At 39.7% G+C, this 22,356-nt stretch overlaps 2 protein-coding genes across 7 annotated transcripts; one reads left to right on the top strand and one right to left on the bottom strand.

The window, feature by feature from the left end:
* Nucleotides 1-718: 718 nt before the first annotated feature.
* Nucleotides 719-11,563, bottom strand: LOC148360968 (uncharacterized). 5 transcript variants are annotated; one of them, XM_088341821.1, is made up of 5 exons: nucleotides 8,894-11,563; nucleotides 5,308-6,277; nucleotides 4,781-4,871; nucleotides 1,215-2,107; nucleotides 719-1,138 (listed from the first exon to the last, which is right to left on the bottom strand). In XM_088341821.1, exons 2-5 carry the CDS (start codon nucleotides 5,363-5,365, stop codon nucleotides 1,101-1,103), a joined length of 1,080 nt encoding a protein of 359 aa, XP_088197947.1. In that variant the 5' UTR covers nucleotides 5,366-6,277; nucleotides 8,894-11,563; the 3' UTR covers nucleotides 719-1,100. The 5 variants fall into 5 exon arrangements, with proteins under 5 accessions (XP_088197947.1, XP_088197948.1, XP_088197950.1 ...); XM_088341822.1 differs by lacking the exon at nucleotides 8,894-11,563 and having other exon boundaries at nucleotides 5,308-5,549; nucleotides 6,189-6,433; XM_088341824.1 differs by lacking the exon at nucleotides 8,894-11,563 and having other exon boundaries at nucleotides 4,793-4,871; nucleotides 5,308-6,434.
* On the top strand, nucleotides 8,470-22,077 carry anp32b (acidic nuclear phosphoprotein 32 family member B). 2 transcript variants are annotated; one of them, XM_088341828.1, is made up of 7 exons: nucleotides 8,470-8,761; nucleotides 14,062-14,211; nucleotides 14,279-14,401; nucleotides 16,293-16,494; nucleotides 18,464-18,582; nucleotides 18,685-18,754; nucleotides 21,349-22,077. In XM_088341828.1, the coding sequence occupies exons 1-7, from the start codon at nucleotides 8,708-8,710 to the stop codon at nucleotides 21,423-21,425; spliced, it is 795 nt and encodes a 264-aa protein (XP_088197954.1). In that variant the 5' UTR covers nucleotides 8,470-8,707; the 3' UTR covers nucleotides 21,426-22,077. The 2 variants fall into 2 exon arrangements, with proteins under 2 accessions (XP_088197954.1, XP_088197953.1); XM_088341827.1 differs by having other exon boundaries at nucleotides 8,474-8,761; nucleotides 18,464-18,600.
* The last annotated feature ends 279 nt before the right edge of the window (nucleotides 22,078-22,356 follow it).

The following is a 22,356-nucleotide window of genomic DNA, read 5'->3' as shown; positions in this document are numbered from 1 at the left end:
CAGATCGAATAGACGGTCTGAGCAGATTGATCACAATCTCATGTAGTGGCCACCCAGATCTTCAGATCTCAAAACTTGTGATTTCTTTTTGGGGGGATTTGTGAAAGGATTGGTCTTCGTGCCCTGTATTTCCAGAGAGGTTGATAAGCTAAAGTCAAGAATAACAGAAGTTGTTGAGTCTAGTCAAGTCAAGTCACATTTATTTAGATAGCCCTTAATCACAAAAAATGTCTCAAAGGACTGCACAGGATTACAATTACACAATTGTAGAATTACCTGATCTTAAACCAGATCTTAAACCAGCATTTTGCAACCATAGAAAATGAAATGCTGAGACACGTTTGGGAAGATTTGACCATTGGCTTGATGTGTACCGTCTAACCAATAATGCTCACATTGAACATCTTTTAACATTCTTTCTGAATTTAACCAGATGTGTTTTTGTATTCTAAATAGATTTCGAGATATTTAATGTCAAAATGTGCCTAAGACATTTGGAACAACTTGTATAATATTAACGTTGATCAGAAATTGAAGTTGATGCATCAATAATTAGTGTGAACTTAAATCAATATTAAAATGAAGAGTTCAGAACACACACAGTAAACACGTCTGCGTAGTTTCACAATAAAAGGCAAGTGTGCAATTTGTCCTTTTGAAGTTTTAACAATCAGGGAGATGGAGGACAATCTAAAAAAAACAATGAATAGCAATAACATCAGACATGAGCAATATATTTTATTCGCTGAAAAAGCTTCATAAAGCCAACAAAATAATTCCCGTTTACAAAGATACTGCTGTTTGAGGATCACAAAACAAAACAAAAAATAGTAAATTACAAGGGCAAGGCAATCATTGGTTTTATAAGTGGAAACAATTAACTTCTTTGTTCTGCCGCAAAATCCATCCCTATATTTTAGGTTGAAATAACACTGAAACAGATAAAAGGAAAAAAAATCAAACAATCCCTTTGGCGACTGGACCTCTGTTAACGAGTCAGTGTGCTGGAATAGTAAAAGAAAATCCAAATCAATTTTCTGGGAGGTAGTCTTGCGGCAATGAGGATAGGATGATGAAGATGGAATTGTGAATTTCTCCTATTACACTGCCGCATTGTATAAAGGGTTCTCGCTCACATCTAGAAAATAAAACAGACAATGTGTTGTTCCAGATTCAGATAAAATAATCATTTTGTCTGAGACAAACATACTCACCGTACTCTGTTGTTTTATCCTGAGCTAGAAGGACATCATTTTCCAGCTCGTCTGGGCCCAAGTCTTCAACGAGGACCACTTCAAGGTTTTTCCCGTCTTGTGACTCTGTGGTCAAGTCCTCCACCTGTTGAGGGGCAACAGCGGGGGGTCTGACTGCTTCTGGAACTGAAGCTTGGGACGGACCAGAGATGAAAATCAGATCAGGAACAGGAGCTGGAACAAGATCTGGCGCTGAATATTGACCTGATCCTGTGGACAGGTCTTGGACAGAATCTCGAGGAACTGTAGTGGGAGGTGGGACTACATCCAGAGCTGAAGAAGAAAACTGATCAGAAGTTGGGGCTGTGGACAAATCTTGGATAGGAGTGAGAGGCACCGGATTAGGAGGAGGAGTAGGATCTGAATCTGGAGCCGAAGCCAGATCTGGAGTTGAGGATGGATCCGGAAGATCTGGAGTTGAAATTGGATCGGAAGAATTGGCCAGATCTTGGGCCAGGGCTGGAAGAACTCCAGAAGGAGGTGGTAAAACGTCTGGACTGGTCGGCTGATCTTGGCTTGGATCAGGAGAAACTGTTAAGGGGGGCGATGCAAGACCCGGAGGTAAAATGAGTGCTGAATTGGGAAACGGGCTAAGCTCGGGGTTCTGAGACCACGTCGAGACCGGTTCTGGTGTGTCACTGGTTCCAGTAGGCAAATAGTCTGATGGTAATGTTGGTAGCGCCTCCACTTCCGCCAACTGTGGCAGAACCACTACAGCAGGAGCTTCATCGGCTACGACCTCTTCTTGCTGGATAAAGGAACTTTCTAGTGTGAAATTTGTCTTCCTGGGCCTCCCTCTTCTTTTTGTGCCTTGTCTCTGTTCGGATTTCTGTCTTTTTCCGGGACTCTCCAATCTACAAAAGATCCACACAATTAAGAGTAATCACAACAATAATCAATGTTGATGCAGCTCTTATGATGCATTCAGAGAACTGCAATGTGCAATGTCTATACCATCAAGAACACCAGAGGGAAAAATGTTGACAATCCCCCTTACCTATCTACAGTGAAAATGATCATGATGCATGCGACGTACAGTATTATTAGACACCTCCGAGGGAGTTGACACGATTGTCTGCTATCCAGCCAAATATATAAAAACCATGTGAAAGGCTGGGCAAGAAAAATAGAGAGGTCTAGTCACTTTGAGTCTCCGTAGTTTGTATTCTTCCTTGTTTTTTTTGGCACAGTTTTGGTTGCACTACAACAGCGACATCTAGTGGTCAAATGTCACACAATGTACCTTTAAATGAAGTTTTATTGTGAATTTATGATGGTACTATTACACCTTTTTCACAAAATATCCAAACGCATTTCATACCAAAAAATTTTTCAGAAAACGCACAGATCTAAATTAGAGAACATACTGATTAAAATTCGAGAACAATAATGACTTTGCCATGGAAAAAAAATCCCGCAGGTTACAAGAGTTAGCAGTTAGTAATTAGTGTACAGGTCTCAGCTGTGAAGGACTCCAGAAGATCTGCGGCCATACCATAGCACTAGTCTCTCACACTGCTCTGGTGTGATTTTGGACCGTTCTTCTTCCAGCCTCCTCCACAGTTTGGTGATTGTAGTGGGATTCTTGACCATAACTTTGTCACCAAGGATTTTCCAAAGGTTCTCTATTGTCTTAAGATAATAACTCTGGGTAAGCCATGCCATATATTCAATGTTTTCACCTTCAAGGAAATTCTTTACCCATTTTGTGAAATGACATGGAGCATAGTCCTGCATGAAGACTGCAGGCTGATTGGGCAATGAACACAAGTAAGGAACCATGTTCTGTTGAAGGTTCGGATGCACCTTTGCATTTAGCTGTACAAGGGGGCCAACTCCTGCTGCAGGAAACATGCCCCAAATCACAAAACGTCCTCTTCCACCTTTTACTGACTCTTTCTTCAATTTAGGTTTTGTTTTTCTCCAATGTGTCGCCGGACATAATGCTTCTCATCAAATCCAGATAAATTAAGTTTGATTTCATCACTGAAGTGATTTCTGGACCAAATCTCCTCTTTCCACACAACATGCTCCAAAGCAAAGCTCAATTCTATCTATCTATCTATCTATCTATCTACCTTGGTCATATCCCTCAAGAGGGGTGACCGACAGCAACACATACAATAACAAAGAAAATAAAAGGGGAATTTTTTTTTAGCAAAAAACACACACAAAAATCTTTGGACCATTGCTAACCCTATTGCCCAAACACCCAAACAAGTTAGGCACCTCTGCACCTAAGTTGGTCATGCTTTCGTCCCTCCAGAGGAAATGGGACACCAGAAAGCGGCCATTTCACTCGGGTCAGGGTGACACAACACACTCTTTTGTTCAACAGCAGGGACCGACAATTTTCACTGGTTTACCCCTTCCGCATCATACGGCTGCCCAGCCCATCCCTATGAAGGTGTCCACAATCCCACTATCCTTTCACAACACCTCTCCACCCCTTCCTATCACCAACAATAGCTCTAGCTTCCATTATATTTAGACCTCTTTCCTGCAGTGCACTCATAACACCATCCATCCACGTCAATTGCGTCCTTCCTCTTGGTCTCCTTCCATTGACTTCTGCTCTGTAGGTCCTCTTCAACATTCGCTCTTCATCCATCCTCTCCATGTGTCCAAACCAACCGAGTACTCTCTTATCAACACGCTTGCTCAGTTCCACGACTACTCCAGTTCTGTCTCTCACAATTTCATTTCACATGCTCAATTTTAGCTTTTATTTTATTTCTTTGCTAGTGAGAGGTTTTGTCACTTCAGTGTGGGCCTTCAGTCCAAATGCTTTTAAATGGCGAGACACTGCATGGCGAAACAGATTACCATCTTCAGCTCTGAACTGGCGAGGAATTCCAGTGGCAGTGTGGAACCATTACCCATTTACATCCTCCGCAGTGACTTTTCCTCTCTTGCATTTGGCTTCCATGGACAAGCAGCCTTCTTGGGATACTTGAATGAGTTTGTAGTTTTGTAAAACCTCAATATTCTTCAAATCTCAGATTTTAAGCAATCAAATTGTCTTGCCATGACTGATAAAGTCATCCCTTTTGTTATCATCTGGACAACTAGCTGCCGGAGGCTTTGAATCACTTTAGAACAGCTCACAATCTTACAAAATTGGTGAAACTAGCAGTTAGAATGCCAGTTAAATAGGGGTTGACAGAGAATAAAGGAAATTAGCACCATGTGCTAAATTAGCACCAGTAAGTGGGAGGCACCTGAAAGTGTTCTCTAATTTTTATCAGTGCATTTATGGCAAAATACAGTTTTCTTTGTTGAAACGACCTATCCATTTTGTGAAAAATTGTTGTAGTAGCATGGTACAGACACAAAAAATGTCCTTAAAAGTAGAGCAATAAAAATTGCATTTTTTCTGAATAATCCAATTGTTTATAAATTGTTCTCTAATTTTGAACTCCTGTATATGTTGAGGCCGCAAAAAAAAGATCAATGAGCCTTAAACAGCCCAAGGCTTTCAATTTGGAAAACACTGCTATATACTGTTCGATGCTGTATTAATTTACCCTGAAACCCACTGGTAAGTCTCTTTCTCCTCAGCTTCAGCTCTTTTTCGCTTGAGAAGTTCTCTATCCCTCAATCGACGACGGATCCCACCTAAAAAAAGTCAACAAAAAACTATATTTAAATAAATAAATAAATGTTAGTTGAGTTCATGTTGAAAGGTCTCTTATTAGGGTTGACCCGACAACACTGAAAGTAGAATTGTATATAACAACAAGGAAACAGTACAACGATCTGTCGAAATCTCATCTTCGGGGTCATGCTTGGTTGCTGATATAACACAAGGACTTGAGCTCTTTTGGACTAAAGCTGATCTTCAGCAAACAGTAAAGTGAATCAAGTACCTTTTCTTTGTAATTGTTTTTCAAAGGCGATTCAACTTTGATCCAAAAGACGTCTGCTACAACCCTAAAGATTTCTAGGTTTTCGAGTCCTCTTCAAATCGTTCATGATTGTGAATATCTTTTGGAGTTGTGTCCTTACTTTTATGCAATAGAAGTTTCAAATTTCACTAAAAGCAAGTTCATACCTTGGTCTTCGTCATTCTGACCTTTATATTCGGTCCCTTGCTCCAATGTCTTCTCCATGGCAAGTCCTGGTTATGAATGAACGACTGCCGGTTGAAAGGTAAGATCCGAATAGATAAAAAAAGGCTGCTCTCAACTCCCGCCCAAACATGAAATTATCTGGTTAAACATTACCACCATGCAGCGAGTGCTCCTAAAGGGCTGGTCTTATCATATTTGTAAAGACAGAGGAGTTGGCAGGGTTCTGACAGACATAAGTACAAGAAACACGTTATGCGCCACTGTACGGCAGGAAATATCATGCGAGGGGGGAAAACAAGGTGCGTATTTGCGAGCAGTTGAACAAAAAATGTGATCTGTGTTGCTGGACGGCAGTAACCTTTGACCAATGTTGGATAATGATTAAAACATTTGTCAATATCAAGCAGGTGAAGGTGTGAGCTGCTCCATTGTAATATGGCCATGGTGCAAAAAAAAAAAGCATTGACTAACTTTATACTATAAGATTTATTCAAGATATTGGTTGTTTTTATTGTGGTTCTCACTGTTTAAAGTAATTTCCACCATACTTATCTTAGATGGAGGGAGAGCAGCTCAATGGGGGTGTGTTTTCAATCTTCTCACAGCACACTGAGCCCCTCGACTGTGTTTCTGTGTGAGTTTGTGTAAATGTGTGTATTTCAGTTAGAGTGGGCGTCCGTCCAGCAGAGTAAATAACACTTAACTGAGCCAATAGTCTCAAAAGCTACTGTATGTTACAAGTGAGCAAGGCTAGACTCACAAAAAAAATGTACAAAAAAAATATTGGGAACCCCTTCGCAGAAAGAACCAGTTTTCATTTCGCATCAAGTTTGAGTCCCAGAGGAGGACACCATTGAACTACCATGTAAGTGAGTAGATTTTTCCACGAAAAGTTTGCACATCTTTCATAAGGTTTCTGAATGACGACTGGAAGGACACCATGTGCTGCTGCTGCAAAAAAGCAAAATGCAACCTATGTTAAAGAATCACGTAACAGTGCCAACTTCTGGTAAAACAGTACAAGGAACCAAGCGCTATTTGGGATTCAGGAGTTGGGAACCCAAGATGTTGAAAGAGCCATACTGGACACCATATCATTTCCAATATCAAACATTTTTAAGTGCCTGGGAGCCACTAGGGACTGTAAAAAGCCGCATGCAGCTCAAGAACCGCTTGTAGACTACACCCATGCTGAACTACAAATTCACAATATAAAATTAAAACTGACAGTCGACGATTTGGGGGGAGTTTTCGGAGACTAATGCATACCTGTCAACCTCAGCTACTCTTATTAATGATTGCAATTCCCCATATTAAGCGATAATAAACATTTCGAACACAACGCAGTGTCTATTTACTGAAAGCAAGACAGACTATGTAGAATAATACTAAAGATAATTTGTGTAAACAGGTTTCTTTACCAGGTACTCAACACAAACAATTCTTTTAGGATTTTTCTTAGTTCTTTCCCCACTTGCAGTAATTCTAGTGTTTCTTATCAGAAGCATCAGTGTATATATATATATATATATATATATATATATACATTTATTTATTACAAAAACTGTTATATGGCGTACACAATTCAAAATAAACATAAAATGTATAAAATATGGGGAAAGCATATAGGTTGACAGGTAACCATGTTTTCTAATACAGGGTTGGGGGAAATGCAGAAATGTGTGTAATGTAGAAGAATATTATCCTGATTGCATAATAAGCACAATATTCTGAAGTCCGTTGGCATTATGAAATATGTTGATTAAAAGAACACATGAGTGTTTTGCTCTCGATCCAACCTCACTTAACTATTGTGGACTTGAGGAGGTAAGTGAAGTTTTGGAAATAGGACGGGTTTTCCTTGGACAAAACTTTCTTTAATCCAAATTCAAAGTACAATCGTGCAACAACTCTAAGGAAGCTTAAACAACTATTACAAGTCGATTATTATTATTTATTATGAATGAAAAGACAGCAAGTTAGGCCAAGCCAAGCCATGTTTATTTGTATAACACAACAAAATTACTATAGTCAACAGATTTCAGAATGATTTACATTCAATAAAAGTCAAATGTAGACTTTACAAGAGGGATATCTTGATAAGAAAACGTAAACGCAAGCTAACTAGGTAACTAAAGCGAAAAGGAGGACAGTAGAGCAGTGATGTGTTTGAAGCTGTGCAATAGTGATGGGAAGTCCAGCAGTTTTTTTAAAAAACGGCTCTTTCGGCTTAGCTCATTGGAAGGATCCAGCTCTTTCGACTCCCAAAAGGCTCTTTAGTTTTTGTTTCTTTAATCAGATTCAGATATACTTTATTGTCATCCATATGTTACCAATTATTATGTAAAAATAACCACGAATTTATTTAAAAAGGGGGAAAATAAAGCAAAAACAAAACAAAACAGTAGTAATAATAATTTTAGGAAATAAAAGAAAAAAGGAAGAAGGCTAGGAGGGAAAGAAAAAAAAGAATTAAAGAAAAAAGGTAAAAAAAGCAAGAAGGAAGGACAAAGCTAATAAAAAAGAAAAGGGAAAAAAGAAAAAACAAAGCTATGATAAAGAAGTAAACAGATGGAAAAAAATGACCTAAAGGAGAAAAAAAAAGAATAAAGGAATGGGAGGGAAAAAGAGGGTAAAACGAAAAAAAAAACTAGAGCAAAACAAGAAGAAAAAAAAGAATCAAACAAAGAAAAAAATGGAATAAAGAAGTACAAGTTAGGAAAAAACTTTTAAAAGAGGAAAAAAAAGGAAAAAAGAGAAAAATCAGAAAACAAACCAATGAACAGAAGGAAAAAGCAAGGAAACAAAGACACCCAAAAAAAAAATAGAGTAGTTTGGGAGGGGGGTTCCTTGTAATCAATATATTACAAATAACCACGTAACAATATGTACAGAATGATATAATAAATATTATATTACTATAGTTTTCTACTAAATTCTAATAGGATTTTTCATACTTTGAAAATTTTATACTAAGTAACTCTAGCGCCTGAAAACACATGACACAACCACGGCTCACAGGAGGGGGTAAAGGGAACTGGCTCTTCGTTGGTAGTGAGTCAGCTCATCGAGACATTTCGTTCGCGAATGTCACGTGACTACTGTGCAGTTTCCCCTTTTAGGAGGCGCTGTGGGCTGGGCGTTTCTGGAGTTAGGTGGCGCTGTTGAGCATTCTATTTTGTTTCAGTCCGGTTTCCCTCCATGGTTTCTCCTCTCCGACTAACTTAGCGTCAGTTCATTATACACGGCTTCCCCCCCACCCCCTATATTCTCCCTCCGCCGTTAGGACATCTTTTTGGACTGAAGCACCCTCTTAAAGGGAAAAACAACACCCCCAAAAAAAAGCCCCGGCGAGAAAAGTTTCATCCTCCGGCGGCCACCATGTTGATGGAAAACAGGATCCACTTGGAGCTAAGAAACAAGACACCGTCTGAAGTGAGTCGTGCCTTTTTTTTGAATAGCAAAGCCATTTAGTTTTCTCCCGGGCTGGCCGCGCTAGCTTAGCTCGCTACTTTTTTCCTCCAACGTAACGGACACTGCGCGGTTTTGTCGCCGGACGAAGCTTACCTTCGAGCCGGGGACTGGAGAGGGAACGCGGTGTTCGCTCGCTACTTTGAGGCGGCAATACCTCCGTCTCGCTTCGGCGTTATTGCGGCGCTTTAACCGCTTCGCAGCCGCCACCCCCCTCGTTTACCCGGTGGTCCTACCGCAACGGCCCCCCCGAGTATTCGTGGTCCTTTTGGGGGAGATATTTAGCGGAAATGTGCCCTACGCATGCTGCATTTCGTTGCAATCGCGCTGGGGCTTTTTAGCCACTAGGGTAGCCATGTTTGCTGCTACTTAACGTGGCGTTTGAACGTTAAAACGAGGGCGCGCGAGTTATGTAAAAATACATTTTAGTGGTCGTATTATCAAACTAACAAGGCAAATAAAGTTAACACATAGGAATTTATGTAATATTACGTAGTGGGCATTTCCGCTCAGCAGTCCTACCATTCCAACTAGGTTAGCACCCAATAACTACACTCAATAGAAATCAAATCAAAGTACCCCATCGTATTTTAGTCCTCATACAACTCGCTTATTAAACCTAGTACATGCGATCTTAACATGTTTAGCTTCAACTCACACACGTGGATTTCTTCCCCGGCGTGTTAAGGAGATCTTAAGTTGAAATGGGAGTGTTTGAAACTCGCGTATAAATCGCCGCGCACCGCAGAACTATTTAATCTCATCTTGTAGACGTTTATTGGTGTACCAGAGGTAAATAAATCTCTGATGGCAGGTTTCTTTTAACGTCAGTCCCTCAACTTGCAGTCTTCCCGCCATATTAGCCCATCCGCCATAGTGGTAGCTCTACAAAAAGGCATGGCGTCATTAAATCCCCGACACAATCATACACACAACACCCAGTGACTATTAAAAAAAGCCTCGTTATTACGTTTGACGTTATATTTTAATGGTTTGTTGAATGAGTTAGGGTTTATTTTCCCGAAATGTAAGCTTTGAAGCGTTATGACACGAGTTCCGACACCTTAAGGCGCCATGCGTGGGCAGACAAAAACTCGACGCTAGTGATGGGTCGTTTGCGAACGGAGTGGCTTTTTGAACAGACTCTTTGAAGTAAGCGAGAGCCGGGCCCATTCGATACTATTTTATTCGCTCATTTTCTTTCTATATTTAATACTTTTATCCCATTTATTCTTTCACACTATTGTTTTCTCTTTCTCTACAAAGCCTGTGATCAAATTTTAACCTGCCAGTCGCTTCTGTCTTAAAATCAATATGTTGACTGCAGTATAAAATAAATTTGTGCAAAATTAAGAAATCACCTTTTCACAAGATGATGGCATTAGCCGTTTGGCAGGCTCGCCCTACTGTAGGATTGTAAGCCTACCCTATTACCATCAAACACGACTGCTTTAAAGGAAAATAAAGTCAGAAAAGCTGACTGTGACGACCGCCGCTTCCAGGACAAGTAGAAATTATTAGTATTTTCTTCACATACTCTCAAAACAAACTGCGTCTGCCTCATTTCTTCAGCACTGTGGCTGTTATCAAAGAATATAATATCAAGAGGTACTGCCAAATGAATCATTCTGACGACAAAACTCAATTAGCTGTGAAAAGTTGTAGCAATCGGAAGCTGTTTTAACGGCACAGCAGTGCTTTTTCACGAGAACCTGCGAGTCAAATGTAAATGCTACAAAGGCAAGCTACGTGGTTGCTACAATTATCGCCAAGCACTGCAATCCGTTCGCGGTAAATTAATTTGTCAAAAGCTGTTCAAAGAATGGCAGGCTGAATAGTTGGCTCTCACACATTTTAAGTATACCAAATCTGGTCCAATTTCTAGAAAGACACCCCTACACTATCTCTTTCGCATTTTTTTTTTTAATTGTCACCTACTTTCTGTATTTGTTCCTCTCTTTTTCTATCATAATTACTGTTTCTACAGCTTTCACTTCATTTTCTCCCAAGCCATCTTTCTTTTTTCTTTTCATCTCTATTTTTTTCTTTTTTTTTTTGCTCTTTCCCCCTCTCTTGAAGATGCTTGTGACTAGTCAATAAGAGTATTATAAACAACATTAAAGTTTAAATTGGGCATATGTTTACAGTATATTAAAACAATAAAGTCTGCTGTAATACAGTAGCATAAGGCATTCTTTAAATTATGTGCACGTTTCATTATTGGCACAATCATTTACAACGACCAATCTGAAGAGCCGAAAGAGCCGGTTCTTTAAAATGAGCCGAACTTCCCATCACTAAACTCGACGCCCGCTGTTTGTCCTCGGGGCTTAAAAAAACAACATAAATATATATTACTTTGAATTAAAAGCTCTTATTAGACTTCAACCACCGTAATGTCGATTTAACAAAGCACGTCGGGTTAAAAAAAACACAGGATCGTAGCGGCATACTGTTTCTCCGTCGGTCGCCATGTTGTCATTCTGTCGTCTTTGACGGTCTGGAAGAAAGGAACAGTCTCCATCTTTGATTTTTTTTTACATTTCCGTTCGCCGCGTTTGCTCCTTTTCCCTCACTTTAACGTCATAGCCAAACACACGGACGATGTTCGCTCGACGACGAAGAATATTCCGTTTTCTCCACCGAGCGCAAACAAAGCGTAAAAGTGTGTCATGGGGGAAAAGGGTGTATTCGCAATCCTGCCCTTTGCTGCGGCGTGGGCTAATGGCGGCCACGCACACTTCTCGTCTACTGCACGACGGCGTTTCAAAGGGGCTATAGGTTCTGGCTGCTAGCTTTTAGCCTAGCTGACTACGAAAAAAATGATTGCATTTGTCACAGGCCAGGCAAGCCTCCTGGGACGGCAATTCAAACGGTGCGACGTAAAGTACTAAGTGATGCGTGTTTAAAACAAACAATATCCACTTTTGTGTGTATCAATAAAAGAAATTCAAACTCTTTTTTTGTACTTGCAAAAGTTTTGTGTTGACCAGCTCAGGCGAGGTTAAGTTTTTACCTTGGCAGAAGTAACTCCGTTTTGACACAGTTTGTAACCGATGATTAAAGGCGGAGAAATAGGTTTATTTTGTTGTCAATGTACAGTACTTCCTTTTTTCTGTATTTCTGTTTAAACGAATAAATAATATTTTTATACATACGTCTCCCCGTCCTGTAAAACGTACGAGATAAAAAAAAAGGTATTTCTGTAAATAAAGTGGATATAACTGACTAGACCGGTTACAAAGTGAAATCCTCAATTCTTACTCTTTTATCATGATTAACAAGTACTGAAGTTTATATACCCACTTCCTCTTTTCTTACAGCCCCGGGGACAGACTGTATTATTTAGCGCCATCTAGTGGTAAAAAATAATGGAAAATTACAGTATTGAATTCAATAATACGATACAATTGTAATGAGGAGCTATGTATGTTGTTTTTTTTTTTTAACATCACAAAATAAATAAATCACCTGAAAAAAAAGGGATGACGGGTTGAAGCCAAAGGCATATAAAAGACTCGTCTCCAAATAAACTTTGGACACCTTTTCTATCAGTCATATAAACAAATGATCAAATTTTAATTCATTTTAAAACAATCACATTGAGTCACAATATATACAGTATTTAACCATTTCTGGGATTTTGTCTCCCGCCCCCACATTATTCCTCTTCCCTTTTCTCTAAAAACAATGTAATGCTTTAAACCTGAGACAATTTGGCATTTTCTCATGATGTTTTAAATATGACGCACCAAAAGGGCAGATAACAAAATACAGTAACTTTCTTACAAACATTAATTTGTTGAAATACTTATCGGTCAAGAAATTACTGTTTATTTTCCATAAAATCATCCTAATCTAGAGGGAGCTGACATAGTTGACCGCCATCTTACTTCTATGGGAACCCGGGGGGGAAACCCAAAACTTTGCAAAAGGCTGGGCATGAAAACGAGAAAAAAAATGTTGCGTAGTTAGTATTTATTGTGCTTTTTAGGGTTAAAGTTTTTATTAGGGCTGTTTTAGTGGAAATCCCCATTTGGCCCATCCTCACCTAGTTTCAGCAGCCCCCCCAACTCAATTGAGTTTGAGACCCCTGGCCTAAGACCACCTAAGTAGGCTGGTTCTGAAATATGTCATGGGTCATGGTGATTTTCTAGGAAATTAGCTTTCTAACTCGTCTGATTTGTGGTTGCATTAGTCTATTTTAACCTGGTAACATAGTAACAACGTGTTAATAACATGTTATCATTGAAATGCATATCAAATTGGTAGTTACTTGTGCTTATCAATATAAAATGTTTCTCATTTTCAAAAAGGTTGACGACCCATGCACAACACTATTCAGCGACGTCTAGTCGTCAAATAATACACACTGTCCCTTCAAGTTTTTTAATGCAGTTCAAAATAGATGGAGTTTTACCACATTTATTTTAAAATTGATTTACTTGTTTCTTGAACTTAGCCAAAAGCAGAGGTGATGATAAGAAATTAGATTATTACTAGGATTGGGAGATTACTAATATCACGTATTGGTGCCGATACCAACCTTTATAAGATATCAGTGTTCAAGATGCTCTCTGATCCTATTATCAGTCGCCTTGTTCTGGCATTTCACATCAGGAACTTGAAGTTGAAGCAATGTTGTATAACCATTGAATCCATTCAGTTCCTAGAAAAAGTATTTATTTTGGATTTAATGGTATTTATTTTGAAAATATCTGAATTCTACCAAAAGTAACAGTATGAGGTATCAGTACAGAACACTACTCAGGGTGAAGATGCCCAGCAAAAAAATGAAGTGTTGAACACCAAAATCTTAAGCTACTTTTCCAACACTGCTCACAAAGTTCAAGAGGCTTCCATTGCTCTGGTAGATTCTTTAAAAGTTGAAACTTCTATTAATGAACTGGCTATAATTTAAAAATATTTAATCCTAATCCCTGTTTAATCGTCTAAATACAGTACACTATTTCGTTTGATACGAATGTATGTGTCATTTAACTTTCACCACAGTTCCTCAAAGATGTTTGTCACATCAGAGCATGCAAAATAATAAGTGGATCATCAATTTCATGGTTTTGAGGACACCACTCCAGTTAGCCAAGCCTCTAGTCTGATCTTTTGCATTTAAAAACAAACAACGGAAAAGTCAGTTCTGGGGAATTTCCCTCATCCACTTTCTGACACTTGCATCTTCACTCGGGTCACGGTCTGGGCATCTTATTTAACAATAATAAATGTCTACCCCCTCCCCCCCACTTAAGGTACGAGAACTTTTTCTGGACAACTGCAAATCGGAGGACGGAAATATCGAAGGCCTCACAGAGGAGTTTGACAACCTGGTTTTCCTCAGTTTGATTGACATCGGTTTATCGTCAATCTCCAATATACCCAGACTACAAAAACTCAAAAAGGTAAAGTAGTTGCAGACTTGCCTAATGGTGGACGGGCGCAAAGACGTAACCGCTTCTTCTCTCTCAGCTTGAGTTGAGCGACAACAAAATCAGCGGCGGCCTGGAGGTCTTAGCGCAGAAACTCCCCAACCTCACACATCTAAGTCTGAGCAACAACAAATTGAAAGATATCAGCACGTTGGAACCACTGGTACGTACAAAGTGACTTGTTGTTCTTCTTGCTGCGGAACCTTTACAGTGTAACACTCTGGTTTCACTGTCGTTATAAATTGAATTTTTCTAACGTCTGGATTATTCTTTTAATTATAAAACATTTCAACATAATTTTAACAAGATATTTGGTTCTGAATTAAATACAGTTAACGAATTAGTTATACATAAAGGTAAGGGTGTGTTAGCTTAGAATTTTTATTTTAGAGCAGCGGCTGAGCTAACACACCCATCCATCCATTGTCTGCAACACTTATCCTCAGTAGGGTTGCAGGGGTGCTGGAGCCCATCCCAACCATCCTCAGGCAGTGGGCAGGGGACACCCTGAACTGGTTGCCAGCCAGTCCCAGGGCACACAGGGACAGACAATTCGCTCGCTCATTCACACCTAGGGACATTTAGGACCGGCCAATTAACCTGACATGCATGTTTTTGGAATGTGGGAGGAAACCGGAGTGCCCGGAGGAAACCCATGTAAGCACGGGGAGAACATGCAAACTCCACACAGGAGGTTTGATCTCATGACCTCAGAACTCTGCAGCACACGCGCTAACCACTGCGCTGCAATGCTGCCCTGAGCTAACACAATACACACTTACAAAAAGGGGAAATAATTTGGGTGGTGGGTTTTTGTCATTAAAATCAAGAGGAAAGTTTTTGGCGACCACGTTAATAAGCCCCGTTAGCCAATTTGCTTTTTCAGATTTTGTGGGGGTTTTGTCCTCACTTATTGCTGAAAAAGTGGCGCGCATCGCATGTTTGCCTGGCTGCCATCTTGAAGTGTCATTGTGTTATAGAACTGTTATAGAATTATACAGGTTTTGGAGGAAGTGCTTTGTTTGGGCATGCCTAATGGAGAAGAGTATCTTTCTTACCATTTTTGCCATTACGGTTTATTATTATTATTTTTTTTATAAAAAGTGGCGGCTTCCGTGCACTATAAGGATGAGATAGAGCAAAATCTATCCACATTTAAAAGCTAGCTGGCTAGCTTGTATTTAATCTACTACTGTGAATTTCCCTGTGGGGATGAATAAATTATCTATCCATCTATCTACTAATTTCAAGAATTTCTCAATTGTATGTCCAGTAAAAAATAGCTCAATGCAAAACATGGCCCATAGTCAAACGTTTACCTCCCCTCCACTTCAAAGTATTTTTCTTTCTGTTTATACCCTTTCGCTGTACGAAATAACAGAATGATTATTAATAGGTGCCTGAGGGTTCATGTACTGCTTTCCGTTGCCTTGTTGATATGACGGCATGACAACTGTATTCTTGCCCTGCTGCCAAACAGATTATTTTGGATTTAGTTTTAGTTTTTTTAACAGGGCAGTGAGTATCAAACATGGATAGGCACGAATGCCATGTGGAAGTGATATTTTCCTTTTCTGACTTATTATTATTTTTTTAACCCTTATGTAGTGTTGCAGTCTTCAGGTTATAAAATGTGATATCTGATGTGGGTCAGGGGCCCAAAAAATCAAATCACAATGGCTTACAATGGTTATGAATGCATATAATGTTTGTTAGCTTGTTGTATTAACTAAATGGAGCAGTACTCCTTTCTTTGATGGTCAGGATTGAATCGGACCCAGGTCAAAATTGGCCCACTAACAACGGTTTGTGGTGCCAAACCTAACACAACATGGGGGTTAAGTCATTTAATGGGAGTATGACTGAAGCACCAAACGTTCGAGTACAGTATATAGATAAGCAGAAACCGATTGAATGAAATAAAATGCTTGTCCCGTAGAAGCAATTTATTTCATTCAGTTTCTGCTTACACAAATACATACCACCATTTTTTTCTGCATTTTCTCTTCCTATATCAAATGTGAACCAACCGAGTGTCTATTGTGATCCGGCAGAAAAAGCTGAAACACTTGAAAAGTTTGGACCTGTTCAACTGTGAAGTGACTAACCTGAGCGACTACAAGAACAGCGTTTTCAAACTGCTACCGCAGCTCACCTACTTGGACGGGTTCGACGCCGAGGACAAGGAGGCGTCCGACTCAGACGTGGAGGTGGACGGATACGGTGTAGACGATGTGGACGACGATGACGATGAAGGTAGGCGGGGGAATGTCCAGGGGCGGTACGTCACAAGATTGTTTTACTGTAACAGAATCAGCCTTTAAAGGCATTCCCAAATTCTAAATTGTGAGAAAACTGTACACGGTTTTTGCCTAAAATATATATATATATATATATATATATATATATATTATATATATATATATACACATTTCATCCTTATGTTTGAAGACAGCCAGTCTCTTCTATGAGTTCCTGAGTGTTTCCCAGACCGTAAAAGGGTTTATAAATTAGTCCTGCGAGAGTTTAAAAAACTTATACTGTTAAAAAATATATAAATGTAATGTTAAACAAAATAACTAGATTTTGATTTTTCATGATATAATTGATTGCAACCGCCATGGTGTGTATTTGTGTTATGCATTTTCTCATGATTCACATCCCTGGCTTTGTCAGTAACGAAGTAACATATTTGGAGTTATTCAGATAACTCTAGCATAAAGAAAATACTTACTAAACTATCGGCTCTACTCCAAATTACTAGTCCAATGAAATCTTAATCCTCTGTGTCACTTTAACTGGTAAACAACTCCTCCAACTCTGGAGGTAGACTGCGCCGCTTCCTCCTTCTGTTTCTACGTCGCTTATGACAGACTTATCGTCACCTCTGCTCTTCTGCAGAAAATGATTGTATTTTCGATGCAATTTTTGTCCAGCTCTCATCAGTTGTTTTATATATTCTCTTGTGCTGTAAAATATTGACTCCAAAACACACAATCCGCCTAAAAGAATTTCTGCATCGTTTGACACTCTTTGTTCTAATCCGTTCCTTTTGCCCCATAATCCCTTTTCTAATAAACAAACTCGTAAAATGATTTCCAATATGGTCGTTAGTCGCTGAACTTTCAATTGACCCCACTCCCCACCAATTGCAACCTTTTTTCACTGTCGAAACAGCGCAAACTGCAATAGCCTACTGTATACAGTAATCCCTCGGTTATCGTGGTTAATGGGGACCAAAACCACCCGCGAAAAGTGAAAATCCGCGAAGTAGCGACGCCCCATCAAAAATGCTTTCAATTTTTTTTTAAAATTATTTTATTTTATTTATTTTTTTTAGACCCGGTTAATGGGGACCAAACCACCCGCAAAAAGTGAAAATCTGCTAAGTAGCGACGCCCCTTCAAAAATGCTAAAACATTTTTTATTTTTCTAAATTATTTTATTATTATCATTATTATTTAGACCCGCGAAGCTCTGAACCCGCGAACGTCGAACCGCGAAGTAGCGAGGTCCCACTGTATAGGGCTGTATTGAAGATAAAACTAGATATGACCTACTTTGGCTCCAAATATCGAATTCAAATAAGTGACGCATTGTTTAGCTCTCCCCCCTAAGATTCGATCTGCAACATCAGTGGAAATGTTTAAGTCTACGCTTAAAACACACTTCTGTACTATAGCATATGAATAACCTATATTTTATGTTGACAATATCTCTGTATTATTTGCCCTCATATAGGTTTTAGATCAGGGAATGGTGTATTAATAGTCTTGATCTGTGTAGCCCTTTAAACTCTTTGTGATTAAGGGCTATACATATAAACATGACTTGACTTGAATGGATGCATATTTATGATATATATTCAAATAAGAGCAGATAATAAGCCTGCATAATGCAACACAGTATCCAAAGCTTCAGAGTGTTACCTTTCAAAAGAGACCAAAACCGTCCATATTCTTCAAACGGTTCAAAAACAGCATTCAATTTACTTTAAGTGCGTCTTGGATTGGGATTTTAGGCCAATGTCACTGGTTTGGTAATGGTGTAAATGAAAACAGACGTCAAAAATAAAGAAGAGCTTGACATTGGTTTGATAAAAATGCATCAAAAGTTTCGGTGGAATCGGTTCTTTGGGTATCACCGAGGACTCATCCTGGTATCAGTCTTGAGAAAAAGGTATCGAGCGCCCAAAATAGGTTGTAATGACCTTTTCCTCCCGCAGAGGGCGAAGGAGAGGACGAGGAAGACGAGGACGGAGATGACGACGACATCGACGATATCGATGAGGAAGACGAGGACGAAGACGACGAGGAGGAAGTGGAAGGAGAAGAGGACGACGAGGTGAGCGGAGAAGATGAGGTAAAAGACGGGAACGCAAACCGAGATAAGATGAGCTCGTGTCGGTTTTATTACAAACTGATATACGAAAAATGTTCCTTCTAGGAGGAAGACTACGGTCTGGATGGAGAAGTAGATGACGATGAGGAGGAAGATGAGGAGGAAGAAGAAGAAGGTATTAAAAACGAGGCCCGCACATCATGGAAAATTAATAACAGCATGTCGAATCAAACTTTGATTCCATAAAAATAGAAACCTTTTTTGTTATTTAGCGCCCCCAAGTGGTAAAAGAAACTTCAACCTAAAAAAAAAAAAAAAGGATTTGAATGATAATCAAAATTCATCAACTTAAATTTTTAACAAATAATCATTAGTTGGGAAATGTGTATTCTGTTTTACATAGCATGATGCTACTATGATTGCCATTTTGCTGCTACGGGTACCCCCAAAAACAAACGCCTTGTGAAACGCTTGGCTGGGAGAAAAATGGTTTGTTTACTTTGGTGGGGGTCTCTGTAGTTTTCATTCTTCCTTGTGCTGTGTAGCACTTGTCTCTCGGTGGCAATACACGATACAGCAAGACCTAGTGTTCCCTTATAATTGCATAAACTAATTCACTCTCAGTATTTGACTCACTGGGTTAAGAGCTCGTGGAGGCCACAAGACTTCTCCACTGTGGTAACGGTCCAGGCGATTGAACAAGCCTTACGCTTTTTTTTTCCTTTTTCTCGGCCCAAAAATTTGCCGATGTGTCTTATAGGGTTAGAAAATACAGGTGTATAAGTCGCAGCTTCTTTCATTGTTTGGCCAAGGGTGCGACTTATATGCCGGTTAGACTTATTTGCAGAATTATAAATCATAACAGCAGCAGACAAGTCTGTTTTATAGAAGTTCTTAGCCTTTGAAAACAAAGACTGGTGAACAGTAACAGGAGATATGGAACTAAGTAAACGTGCATTTTGTCTTAGAAACTAAATAAAAATGAATTGCACAGCTTAAGCTCTTAACTTGAACATGAACTCGTAAACCTAGAATTGTTTTGCCGTGGGGCCACACAGCTTATCAAACTTGTACAACATGACTGAATGCTGGTTTGTCAACTGTATTAAACAGCAGCATTTTTGTCGTGTGATACAGGGGTGTCAACTTCATTTTAACTCAGCGGCCACGCGATAGAACAAACATTCTGTCGGGGGCCGGACTAGTAGATTAAAGAGAAAGAAAGAGCCATAAAGAAATAAGAGAAAGAGGGAGGGAAAAGAAGAGATGGCACGACAAAGAAAGAAAAAGAGGGAGGGAGAGAGCGTGAGAAACAAAATTGATAAAAAGTCATGAGAGAGGGGAAAAAGAAGGGTAGAGGAAGAAAGAAATCCAAAGAGAAATAGAAAGACTGAAGGAGAGAAAAGAGAAAAGCAAGTACGAATGGTAGGAAGAGTAAAGGAAAAAAGGAAGTTAGAGCCAAAGAAGTTAAAAAGACACAGAGAGAGAAAGAAACAAAGAGCAACAAAGGAAGAGAAAGAGACACGGAGAGTGAAAGAGAAAGAGTGGGAGAAAAGGTGTGGAAAAGAAAGAGAGAGAGACAAAGAAATACAAGTACAGTGTTTTTGTTCAAGGCACCTGGCTTTGGCAACATCAAGTTGACATATTTCAACCTGCAGCTCGTTTTTCTCTTGCGCTTCTCTGAGTGTTGTCTTGCGGGCCGGATTCAATCCCTTGGCGGGCCTGATCTGGCCCGCAGGCCGCCTGTTTGACTCCTGTGGTGTTATACAATCTGTTACCGTGTGCCATTTTATACTGTCTCGTAGGGCTGCACGATTGGCCGAAATCTAATCGATATTGCCATGTGACGTAGTGCGATTGTGTAATCGCAGCACACTGCGGTTTGAGCATTGATTGAGTAAACAGAAACCTTAAAGTATCCCCAGAAGAGGGCGCTGTTTTCTTACTACAGACGCTTCCCGACTTACTAACAAAATCGGTTCCGGACGATGGTTCGTAAGTTGAATTTGTTGCTTCAGTGCTATATTTTGTATGTTTAAGGTTTCTATAGGTATGTTCAAGGCTTGTATAAATAATCTTTATTGATTTGTACTAAAAAAAAAATCTTTCATAAAATAATATGCTCTATAAAGTTAAGTTTAACTTACTTTTAGAAGATGAGCTTCAAGAGTTAGGCAACTTCCTCCTCCGTGGTAAAAAGTGGCCGGAAAAAAAGCGATCCAACCATTTTCTCAACCGCATCAAGCCTTCTTATTCCACTTTGATTTCAAAAGAAACAACTTACCTCTTTACACTTTACACCAACCATATTGAATGGATGCACGAGATATTAAACAATAAAAATATCAAAGTTCTTAGCGCGCTGGTGATACAATACACGTTATGATTACCCACGAACCATCAAGTAGAAGCCGGATTTCTTTTTCGGGGTGGATGCTAGGTGAGCTCTCACAGCGCCACACGCCGGTAGCGGCAGATAGAAGCACTATAGTACTGTCTTCCTAAAATAATGTATTTACCGTTTTGTGTAAGTCGAACGGTCGTAAGTAGGGGAGCGTCTGTATGTCGTTTGTGACAGCCCAAAGCATCAGTGATAAGGATCACATACGAAAAGGCAGTGGATTTTATCCCATCACACAATTTTACTCGCGGTGACAGAAATAAATGTTTGAGATTGGAATAAACTGAGTTATTTTATATAATATATAAACACAACTGCTCGTTATACATGAATAAATAGTTTTTTCTTCTTCTGATTCTCTGTCGCAGTAAGCGGCAAAGGCGAGAAGAGAAAGCGGGAAGCCGAAGATGAAGACGAGGACGAGGATGACGAAGACGACGACTAGAAAGCAGGAGGTCCACGTTCGAAGAAGCCGTCTCACCAAACCGGAACATCCGACTACCCTGTCCACTTTCCTCCTTCAAAGTTCTCCTTCCCCAGCTCTGAGCTCTTTTTCGGGCTAAGACTATACTGGAAGTGTGGCTAGTGTGGACCAACTGCCGCCGACCCTCCCCCCCTCCTCTCCCACACCAAGATTTTCTTTTTCTTTTTTGGGATTATTGACCTTTTTCTCCACAAAAATGAGAGCCAACCCCTTCCTCCTCAACCCCTTCCTCCCAACAGCCCCGGGTTCTCTCTCAGGCAGCCTGCCGCTCAGCATTCCGCAACGTCACCGTCCCTCCTGCATAATGTTTTCCACGTAAGGACTTTGGGACTGGTCTCATTTTTGGGTCTGTGCTTTTAATATTCTGTTGACTGAAATGCTTTTTTTTTGTTGTTTTGTTTTTTAGGGGGGTATTTTCTTGCTTTCTTTTGTGTTATTTCCTTTTTCGCCGCCTTCAACCAATCCCAATAAAGTTATTGCTATCGCAGTTGTGCAGCCACAGTGAGCCATGCAGTTTTTGGCGTGACCACCTGTTGCACACCTTCTGGTTGTAGCGACATTTTTACTTTCTGTATGACAAAAAAACAAGTTTGTAAATAAAATGTTAACATTTTGGGCGCTGCTCATTTCCAAAGTGGATTCCGTATGTGTTATGTATGAGGCTATGTAAGCAGGAGTACTATTTGTTTCTCTACTATTAGCCCCACGCTGATTTGAAGCCTTTATATCCTGGATGAGGGAAACTGCACAAAGTAAACAAATTCCTTGTGTTAGGCCAGTGGTCCGCAACATGACGCTCTGCGCCTACTAGTGGCTTCCTGTCTTGGCGCTTTTTAAGACGTTTTTGGAATACGATATTTTTTCTATTAGACTATTTCAACAATTTGGGTTG

The sequence above is a fragment of the Urocampus carinirostris genome, chromosome 8 (genome assembly GCF_059441175.1).
Source record: "Urocampus carinirostris isolate Australia breed hairy pipefish chromosome 8, RoL_Ucar_1.0, whole genome shotgun sequence".
Classification (NCBI taxonomy): domain Eukaryota; kingdom Metazoa; phylum Chordata; class Actinopteri; order Syngnathiformes; family Syngnathidae; genus Urocampus; species Urocampus carinirostris.
This window is presented reverse-complemented; position numbering and strand designations above follow the sequence as displayed.

Bases quoted from the DNA above. Each gene is read 5' to 3' on its own strand.
- anp32b (XM_088341827.1), top strand. From the start codon at position 8,708: ATGTTGATGGAAAACAGGATCCACTTGGAGCTAAGAAACAAGACACCG. The intron at 16,495-18,463 runs GTAGGCGGGGGA...TTCCTCCCGCAG, and splicing joins GGACGACGATGACGATGAAG to AGGGCGAAGGAGAGGACGAG. The intron at 18,755-21,348 runs GTATTAAAAACG...TCTCTGTCGCAG, and splicing joins TGAGGAGGAAGAAGAAGAAG to TAAGCGGCAAAGGCGAGAAG.
- LOC148360968 (XM_088341821.1), bottom strand. From the start codon at position 5,365: ATGGAGAAGACATTGGAGCAAGGGACCGAATATAAAGGTCAGAATGAC. The intron at 4,872-5,307 runs GTATGAACTTGC...GACTTTTTTTAG, and splicing joins TCAGAATGACGAAGACCAAG to GTGGGATCCGTCGTCGATTG. The intron at 2,108-4,780 runs GTAAATTAATAC...GATCTTTTGTAG, and splicing joins ACTTACCAGTGGGTTTCAGG to ATTGGAGAGTCCCGGAAAAA.